A 10,440-nucleotide genomic window follows, 5' to 3' on the forward strand; every position below is an offset into this window, starting at 1 on the left:
TACGCCGTCGTGGCCCTGTACGCCGTCGTACGCCGTCGTGGCCCTGTACGCCGTCGTGGCCCTGTACGCCGTCGTACGCCGTCGTGGCCCTGTACGCCGTCGTGGCCCTGTACGCCGTCGCTCGCCGTCGTGGCCCTGTACGCCGTCGTGGCCCTGTACGCCGTCGTGGCCCTGTCCGCCGTCGTGGCGCTGTACGCCGTCGTGGCCCTGTCCGCCGTCGTGGCCCTGTCCGCCGTCGTGGCCCTGTACGCCGTCGTGGCGCTGTACGCCGTCGTGGCCCTGTCCGCCGTCGTGGCCCTGTACGCCGTCGTGTCGTTGTACGCCGTCTTGGCCCTGTCTGTACGCCGTCGTGGCCCTGTACGCCGTCGTACGCCGTCGTGGCCCTGTACGCCGTCGTGGCGCTGTACGCCGTCTTGGCCCTGTACGCCGTCGTGGCCCTGTACGCCGTCGTGGCCCTGTACGCCGTCGTATGCCGTCTTGGCCCTGTACGCCGTCGTGGCCCTGTACGCCGTCGTGGCCCTGTACGCCGTCGTGGCGCTGTTCGCCATCGTGGCGCTGTACGCCGTCGTGGCACGGTGATCTGACCCTGTGGAAGGAGACACAGGGTCCTGGACGGTTTCTGCCCGTCAGAGCGACGTTCCTCCTCAGTTTGTTGTTTTTCTGTCATTCCGCCTCCAGGTGAACGTCCAGAGCTTCCCTCTGCGGTGAGGCTGAGCTGGAGGCGCTGCAGGTGGGAGGCTCGCTGACCTCCCCTCTGCTTTCCCTCTTAACCTCAGAGTTGATCAGACGCCTGAGGTTTTCCTCAGGTTTCGCTGTGTGATGTCAGCCGCCGTCGCTCTGCGTCATCGCAGCAGAAACAGAACCGCCGCTTCAGACCAAACAGAGGAAGGACCGGATCAGGACCAGATCTGCTGCTCCACTGTCTTTGATTTGTTTGGATGAAGCTGTTTAATTTGATTTTAAAAGAAAACTCAAACCCCATTAAGGTTTTCTGCAGCTGGGCCGTCAGGCTGAGGTGGTTACATTTTAAATCTTTCTCATGTTTTCAGTCTGGTTCAGCTAAATTCTCCATTTGATGGATGTTACAGAAACAGCTGCACTAAACACTTCACATTTTCACCCGTTTTTCATGACGTGAATTGGAAAAACTCTTCAGTTTTTGTTTTCCTGTTTGGACTGAGACTCGATGCAGCAGTTTGTCAGTCAGTGGAGGATCAGGAAACGAACGGAGCATCAGAAACAATCAGACTGATTATCCAGAGGCCAGCAGGAGCAGAAAACCTGTCCAAACGATTTAACCGCGTCTCATGATGTTAATCTGAACGTACAGACAGATTATGACCCTTATCTATGGTTTTATATAACAAAGATTACTGTTCATAAAGCCAAAGCAGGAAGGGAAAAACTGAACAATGTCTCTGTTTCTAGATGGTCTAAGAATAAAATTTAAGAAACGATTAATCGTTTGTAATTAATTGATTATTGAAATATTCGTCTACTAATTTAGTAATCGAATAATCGCTGCAGTGCACAGATTCTAAAGATTCAGTTATGAAAGAACAACAAACTCAGAGCTGTAATTAAACCAAAACTGTACAAAAAACATTTACATTTAGGACAAAACCTAAAAACCTTCCTCTACAAAAATCTCCTTCTGAAAAAATCTCAAGTGGCAGTTTTACTTTCAACCATTTCAAATCCTGCAAAAGAAAAAAAAATGTAAGCAACTTTTGCATCCACTTATTAACAAGTTAATCCAAAAATAATGATGCTATTGCAAAAGACTATAACATGTTTATCTTATTGTCTTAAAAAGGAATTGCACATAAAAAAGGTATACCCATTCACCGCTGATAAAATTGACTTAACTAAATATTAGTACATTTATATTTAAATAAAATCAGGAGTTTGTGAGGTTTGCAGGTGGTTCTGTATCCAGATCCAACACAGGCACCTGGTACTGATCACATCACAAACGGCTGTTATGTTCAGAACATGCAAAGTAGAAAGATATTTTTGCTTTAACTTTGGCGCCCTCTTTAGCACGGCACCCATATGTTTAGCTAATTGTGCAGCTGTTGGTTCGGTTGAAGTGAAATCTGGTTCGGTTTGAATGTGAACGCCAAGCGGACCAGAGACCCTGGGAACTCAGAGCCGATGGCAGGAAATAATGGAGGAACCAAAACAAGACATTAATGAATTCAGCTGTTTTATAATCTTATAATACTCAAATGCAATAATTACTTTTTCTTTCCCTTTCTATTTTCCCCATGTTTTTTTTTATCCTTTTCTAGTTTTAAAATCTTTTTCTTCTCTTTTTTTCTTTTTTGGAGACCGCTCCAACAGGAGCAAAAGGACTAAAGCGCATGGCATTCTGGGTAAATACAACCAAAAAATACATGTTAGCCTAGCGCTAGCGGGAGAAATGGCTCCTGCTCTTTAGCCAAAGACTAAAGAGAAATCCTCCAAACACTAAACTCTGACGCCTCCATCTTGTTTCCATCTGGTGAAGAAGGAAGTTGCTCTCAGTGTCTTCAGAGGTTTTTGTGTAGTTTCCTTCAGTGGTTCTGGGTGTAGCGCCCCCACAGGCCAGGAGGGGAACAGGCTGGTTTGATTCAGAGCAGAGAGAAAGAACCACATGGAACAAATGTTGAAGTTTTTGTCCCAGTAGAACCGGACCTACTGGACTCTCAGCCTCCGTCAGCATCTCTGCCTCATACCTGCTCCATTCGGCTGCTGGTTCCCCTCCTCTCCGCTCTGGAGCTCAGAACAGAACCAGCATTAATAATGAAACACAAAGATCTCCAGTTTATGCTCCGGCCCTCTCTGACGCTCCGACCCCACTTTTAGAAAAAACAGAGCAGCTTCTTTTAGAAGATATTTGAGCTCATCTCCAGTGAAGCGCGTTGAGAGCTTCTCTGTTCCAGGCTTTTACTGCACACAGCCTGAGAGCAGGAGGACAGGAGGACGTCCGTCCATCCCTCCGTCCGTCTGTCCATCCGTCCACGCAGCGCCGGCCTCTTAAAACCCACAAACACCACAGCCGCTGGTTCACACACCCAGCTGTCAGGGGAGGCCGGCACCAACGCTGCTGCGCCACAGAAACATTTCCAGGCGCAGAAACGGCTTCACTGCAGCACAAATCACTTATTAATCTGATGCTTTCAGCTGTTTAAAGATTATTTTTCTTATAAAAAAATGGATGACTGAAGAGGAGAGTTTATAGAAAAATAAACATTATTTGCTGTTGTTGCACGTTTCAGACTCTGCATCTGTTTTTACTGTTTGTACATAAAACCAAAAAATTCACAATCTTTTTTCTTTATTATGATTTTCTGCTCAGTGGTCACTATGGTTATTATTTTTAGTCTTTTGTGCACACAAATGAGTTAAAATATAAAGATGGTTTTCAAATTTTGCACAAGAAACAGAAGAAAATCTCTGCAAAGTTACAAAATGACATCTGTATAAGACTACTTAATGGAAGAGCTGCACTTTCTGCACATTTATGAAAATTAGAACTGATAGTCAGCACTTTAAGGATGGAAACCATCGATCTGCACTGATGGAGAAGAAACTGTGGATGAAGATTCATTGAGAAGCTTCATTCATTATCAGATAATAACCAGACTGGAAATGTGATCTTTGAATTAATGAGTTTCAAACTTCTCCATGTCGGGGTGTTTATGGTATGCAGAGAAAGTCTGCATGGGGAAAAACTCAGTGTGTAATCTCCTTAACAAGCCAAGCATGAAGGAGTCGCCTGCATGAAGAGGAAGGTCAACAAAACAACTGCAGCTTCTCACCGACCGACTTCCTGTCAGCAAAGCTTCACAGCTTCACAGCCCACTTACATCATCTCAAATACGGACAAAAAACAAAGAAATAACGAGCCACAAGTTTGCTGATGGCTACAAATATCTATAGTAATGCTGCAACTTTATGAGCAACATTTCATCAACTATTAGTAGAGATGAATGATTATATTTGAGCCCACAGGTAAGGCTTTATTCTTGTTTCCAAAAATATGGCAGATACAAAAAGGCTATAAAGGGGAGAAATTTAAAAAATATAGTGGTTGAGGGAAAAAGGAACAATAAAGTAAGAGGAAAACAAAAAGATAACAAAGAATTTTGTAGTTGGGGAAAAAAAAGAAAAAAAAATGGAAAAAAGAAATAAGAAAAATAACTAAAGATGGTGAAAAAAGGAAGTAAGAAAACAAGGAATAAAGCATAAAAGAAAAAGAAAAATGTTGCAGTTGGAAAAAAGGAAAAAAAAGAAAAATAAAAAAAGAGAAACAAGAAAAAAATGTTGCCGTTGCAATTAGAAAACAATATGTAGTTCGGGAACAAAGAAAATTAAAAAAAAGACAAATGAAATAACTGAAAGAAATGAGATGGTAAGGATTGAATGGAAAAGGAAAATAAGGGAAAAAGTTGCATTTGGGAAAAAATAAAAAACAGGGAAAAACAAATTAAAAAAGAAAAATACAAAAAAAACAGGCAGTTCAGTAAATAAGAAAAAAATGAAAAAAATATAATAAAAAAAATGAAAAAACAAAGGGAAAGAAAAAATAATTATTGCACTGCATATTATAAAATCAAGCCTACAAGAATTCATTAACGTCTTATTTTGGTTGCTCCAAAGTTTCCTGACACAGGTCTGAGTTCCCAGCTGTCTCCCTCCAGCTAATGAATATTCAGAGCCTTTATTAGCCTTTATTAGCATATTGCTGAAGATATTTGTGACAGAAACGTCAGGCGCAGTGGAAGCGCTGAATCAGAGGACGCTCAGAGAGAAACAGATGGTCCAGCAGGAGACAGCAGGCCGGCATTCATTACGCTGGACGGGACAGGAAGCGCTGACAGGAAGGTGGAGCGAAGGAGAAACTAAACAAACCTTCCAACTAGTTTGGCTTCATTACAGCCAAACTACTGTAACTGCAGGAAATAATAATGTCTGTTTGAAATTAAATAAGATATTCGACAGGAATAACTTGTGTTCATCAGGTTGTTTTACCTTTTTACAGTAAAAACTATATCAAATAAGGATGAGTGACTTATTTTACACTGATGGACGTTTTTAGTTTAAGTACTTTTTAAACTTTGGATTTCCGTCAGTTTTTCTTTAATGCACAAAGTAACGTTATTGCAGATCCTTCCTCCCAGCAGCTGTCAGATGTAACATCCCTGCTCCAGATAAAACATGTTTACATCTCTGCTGATGATTTTCACTCATTTTTAATAACGTTTCTGCTGTGATTGCACGTCTGTTTCTCTGCACCCACATACTGCTCTGTAAATAGTCTGTTGTGATTTTACATTTTATAAAAGTTGTCCGACTCAGTTCCACATCTCTTGGGTCACAGGATATTTCTATTCTATTAATGTCAGTATTTTTATTATAATTGTGCACATTTTATTAAGCCATTATTGTTGTTATTTTCAGTCTTGATTTTTCTATATTTTTCTAACACATTTGGAACTTTGTTTCTGTGAACCTACATATCTTGATGCTGCTGTTAAACCTAAACTTCCCATCGGTGGGACAATAAACTCTAATTGTATTTCTATAAATGGTTGGAAGCGTCACTAGCCGTGTTTCCATACAAACCTCAATTTAAATATTCAGCTAAGGTCACAAAATTCTGCATTTGGAGTGTTTACATTAAATAAGAAACAATTAAAATCAAGTAAACAATTTTGTTCAGGCAATAAGTCATTAAAAACATGCAGCGCCATCATCCTCCAACTACTTCCTGTTGTCTTCTTTTTCGTTGGTTGCGCGAAGTGGGAACATCTGGTTACAACTTGTGTGATGCAAAAAATTTCGATAGTGAGAATTTATTTTCAAGATGTTAAACTGCTCAAACGAAACGCAGCCAGTGTTTACTTTATGTCTCTGCTCCTGTTAGCTCCCGCCATGTTTTAACCGAGTCAGGAAATAAACCAATAAACCAATCTAACCACACCAGTTCGTCAGTCCAACACATCCTGCCATTACCATGAGGTTTTTCTTATTAATCTCCGTGTCAGTGGAATGAGGAATGAACGTTTCCAGTGTCTCATTGCAGCAGCTATGACCTGGTCCGTAGCGATATGAGATCCGGGCCCAAACAGAACCGCTCTCTCAGCTCAAACCAGGCTGGATGCGACCTTCGGTGACCCGGTAAAGTGCAGGCTCACCTGAAACTCAGCGCTTTCCCCTCTGTGACCTTCTGCTGCACGAACTGCTGCAGGCGCGCATCGATATCCTGATTTATCCTGTCTGAACTTCACCAGATCGCCTCTAAAGGGGGTTTATCCACCAGGGGGAGCTATTGCACCAGAGAGAAGCTGTAAGCAGATCAGCAGAGGCCTTCTCCTCTGCTTGAAGGCCTCTTACGCACCAATACGTGTTTTAATGTGTGGTTCAGTTTAATTAAGGTTTGTTCAACTCTCTGAAGGTCCACAGCATTTCAGTCACTTTGTTTCTTTTTCAGATCTGCTGCTGTGTTTGGCATCTCAGCCTGTAGAAAGCTGCTTATGTAATTAGTGATGATCATTTTCAGTGAGGGATTCATAATGTTTAAATCAAAGGATCATAGAAAGTTTGGAATTAAGATCAGGATCCTAATTTATCTGTAGAAAAGTTTCAGGCAGATCTAGATGAACATTAAGAGCTGAAAACAATGCTAGCACAATACAATACAATACAATACAATACAATACAATACAATACAATACAATACAATACAATACAATACAATCTCTCAAAAGCTAAACGCTCATCTTTGTCTGTGTGTTGCTGCCCCCTGCTGGATCTTTTTTGTAACTGTTTTTGCCAGCCCGCTGTAAATTCATGTTCTGCTCACAAATGAGGCTTGAAGGTTTGTTGTTGCATCGATGTTGTAACGGTGATGAATTTCACAGTCTTTGAAGAACACACAAATAGACAACTTGGAATGAAACGAGACACCATTTTCATTTTTTCCATTGCTATTAAGCTTTATTAATGCCAAAAAGGGAGCTTGCAAATCACAGACAGAGAAACAATGAACTTTAGGACGCTAACTGGATTTAGATCAATTTTAAGGTTAATCTTAATAATCCTAAGGGAAATGTTTGCTTTCAATGAACAAAATCCTCTAAAATTCAATTGTCTGTTCATATAAACATAGTCTGGTTGCAAATAGTAAACCAAGGAAGGTGGCTATAATAAGAAAATGCAAAAATCAAAAAGCATAAATGAAAGCTGCAGTTGGACACTTTGCTACGCTGTTTTGAGGCAAGGCTTGGGATTGGATAGCGGCTCACACCGGTCTCTCTTGGCCCTGATCTGACCCATCTGGACCCCGTGGTAAACCCCGGAGATGGCGGCTGATCTGGTCTCCCCGTCCTCATAGGACCGGGTGAGCCGGGCGGTGAACGGGATGTCCACCTTGAACATAAAACCAATCATTTTAATTCTGCAGCGGTGGTTTGGCGGCACGGTGAGCTTTACTTTGGCAGAGTGCTGCACCTCCTCTGTCAACGTTTCTCCTGTAGAGATTTGAAATAAGCGCTCGGTGGTGACATCGAAATTTCCGTCCATGATGACCGGGATTCCTGCCCTGAATGTTGTTCTCTCTCTGGACCTGAAGAGGGAGCTGGTGTCCCACTGCCGCTTATTCATCGTTTTTTCACTCAACGTAACTTTCTTTGACACCGACCTGCATGAATAGTTTTCTATGACGGAAACTCTTATGGTCTTCGGAGGCAATTTTATGATTTTTGTGGGATCTGGTTTATATTTGACATCAGAGATCACACTGCTTTCAGCCTTCAACTGAGTCAGAACCTCGTAGTGCCTTTTGTACCAATACTGCTTCCCTTTCCAGGGGAGATAAAAGCATTTATCTTTTGGATAAACCATCCCCAATCCGTACTTATTCTTCCCTACAAGGAGCTCCTGACTGGAGCAGGTTCTGATTGAATTCTTTGGAAAAGAACCATAAGAACCTTCCTTCCACTCCAGGATCTCAAAATTATCTTCATTCACCAGGACTTGAAAAGAGGAGGAACGATGCTCTTTCTTATCAGGGTAGTGGCAGTAAGGACCTTTGCTGGGGTTGTAAAAACCTGCACGGCATCTGACCTTACAGATGTAGTCGGTTCGTGTTTCATACGTGTTGTAAATAGAAACGGTCCCATTAGGAAGGGACCCCTCCCATTTCACCCACTGCAGCTTCCCATCAGGCATGGAGGAGAAAGAGTCCAGCTGCCGTTTCTGTCTGAACTCAGCAGACGCTTTCATTGGGACTTCTTTCTCCAGACCGACTTCCAGCGGGGAAACTGAAACAGTAAACAGAAAGGCTTTAATTAGGCCGTCTCTGGCGTCATTTCGCCTTTTAACCGTCTGCTTGTTTTAAGGCGCCAAGTGGGAAAATCAGACAGTTTTTTATGTAAGCTAAATACATATTTATTTTACTTTTGTCACAGTTTCATTACATTTAAAATGGAAATGCACTATGCTTACATTTCACAAAGCTGATGCACATCTAAATTTAAATTTAGTTATTAAATCTAAATGTTTACTCTCCAAAGTTACCGAAAAACTCATGTGGAATTAGCATTAACATACAAACATGAAAAACTGTAGGCGCACCTACATTTAGATGCATATAGATTTAAATTTAACAGATTACACTTAGATGTAAGATACAGATATGAAGCTTATATTTAAATATAGCATTTAGATTTGCTAATATTTTGTGAAATGCAGCATGGTTACACATGACAGTTTTTTCAGACATTTCCATTTATGTGTGATAAAAGTGAGCAAAACTTGATAAAAGTAAGCTAAATATAAAAGAGCCTTATGGCTGGTGGTGATGGAAAACGTTTATCGTACCTTTTGCGCCCGGAGGCCGGTTCTCCACGCCGTCCTGGATGCTGCCTGCAGACAGAACCAGCAGCAACAAGACTGACAGCTGGAAGGAAAACATAAAATTTATCATCTTAACATTTTTCTGCTTACATAAGATTTCAGTATAAGTTTCAAAGCAAAGACTAAAGTTGTTTTTCTGAATAAAAAAGGGAAATTTAATATTTCTGTTTTATCCAAGGTTCTTGTTGTAGATGCTGAAAGCTGTGGGTAGGAAGGATCTCCTGTAGCAGTCTGTACTGCAGCAGCCTTACAGAAGCCTCTGACTGAAGGTACATCAGTGTTTAAATAACTGATGTAAAAATTAAAGGAGGGAGTAGGAAACACTGAGAAAAGGCAGAAATCCTCTGAAATAATCTCCATTTCCCATAAGAATCAGATCCGAGATCAACTTTAATGCATCCTAATGTAGGTAAGATACTGACTGTTAATAAGAGAAACTCTCCACAAAACTCTGGAATATTCCCTTCAAAGTCAAAGAAGATTAAAAAAGTAAATCATTTTCTACATTATAATTGTTGATTAGTGGCCAAAACAATGAGCACAGATACAAACGGCTGAAATGAGCTGAATTAGAGCCGCTGCTCTGCACGTCTTCACCTCGTCCAGTAAGATGGTCAGACAGTGAGAGTAAAAGAAAAGACAAAAGGAGACTGGTGAATTTTATTTTACCATGTCTGTCCAGGGACACCGTCTCCGCCGACAGCTGTAGAAAAACAAAAAAAATCTGTTATTAACTACAAAAATAAAGATAAAAATCTTATTTGTAAAGATAACCGAGCGTCTTACCTGAATTAAATTAGGAGTCTTTTTATCAGACGGACAAACGGAGGCACGAAGTTTTTCTAATTCTGCTGATAAACGTGTTTCTCTTCATCCTTTATGTTTTCTGAAGCTCAAACACCAGAAGGAGGATTTTCTAATGAGCCAATCACTGATTGATTTGTTCTCCTGAGGACCAAAAATAGACAAAACTTCAACTTTTTAAGGCCTAGAAACACATGATTGGTTGTTTTTTAAGATCCTAATCTAAAAACCACCATTATTCATCTAAAACATTTCTGCATTTGGTGTCTCTCTGTTCTGGTTTTAGCAGCAGTTCAGTGTTTATGTTTATTGAGATCCGCATTAGAATCAGCAGCACTCTGCATCAGTTATCCTTCAGTTTACATAGAAAAAACATTTTACATTAAAAAAATCATACATGAATTTAAATATAAAATCTAAATGCTTACTCCATCACGAAGTATTACTTTAACACATGCCATTTCCATCACTTTTAAAGAAACACACAGTTTAAACACAGTAATCCAGGATGCTGACCAAATGCATGTAAACCTTTGAATTTGAGCAAAATTAACAAAATTTTTTTTTAAAAAATCTTGCCAAGTTTTCTGGCATTTAGCAAGTAGAAATCAAACCAGATTTTATTTGAACAGCATATTTCAAAGTGCTTTACCTAAAAAACTCCACAAAAATACAAAGTCATATTAACACAGTCAACAGCTGAAACATTACATTTAGTCAAGTGTCAGG

General features: G+C 40.8%; 1 protein-coding gene across 1 annotated transcript; it reads right to left on the bottom strand.

Moving 5' to 3' along the window:
- Positions 1-6,959: 6,959 nt before the first annotated feature.
- LOC106962433 (natterin-3-like) lies at positions 6,960-9,789 on the bottom strand. The gene is made up of 4 exons (XM_015056851.1): positions 9,694-9,789; positions 9,577-9,610; positions 8,872-8,950; positions 6,960-8,312 (listed from the first exon to the last, which is right to left on the bottom strand). Exons 2-4 carry the CDS (start codon positions 9,577-9,579, stop codon positions 7,252-7,254), a joined length of 1,143 nt encoding a protein of 380 aa, XP_014912337.1. The 5' UTR covers positions 9,580-9,610; positions 9,694-9,789; the 3' UTR covers positions 6,960-7,251.
- Between the last annotated feature and the right edge of the window lie 651 nt (positions 9,790-10,440).

The sequence above is a fragment of the Poecilia latipinna genome, unplaced genomic scaffold (genome assembly GCF_001443285.1).
Source record: "Poecilia latipinna isolate Pla-1442-1.1 unplaced genomic scaffold, P_latipinna-1.0 Scaffold1413, whole genome shotgun sequence".
NCBI classification, from domain to species: domain Eukaryota; kingdom Metazoa; phylum Chordata; class Actinopteri; order Cyprinodontiformes; family Poeciliidae; genus Poecilia; species Poecilia latipinna.

Coding starts and splice junctions, on each gene's coding strand:
- LOC106962433 (XM_015056851.1), bottom strand. Junction 8,313..8,871: donor CCGGCCTCCGGGCGCAAAAG/GTACGATAAACG, acceptor TTACTGTTTCAG/TTTCCCCGCTGGAAGTCGGT.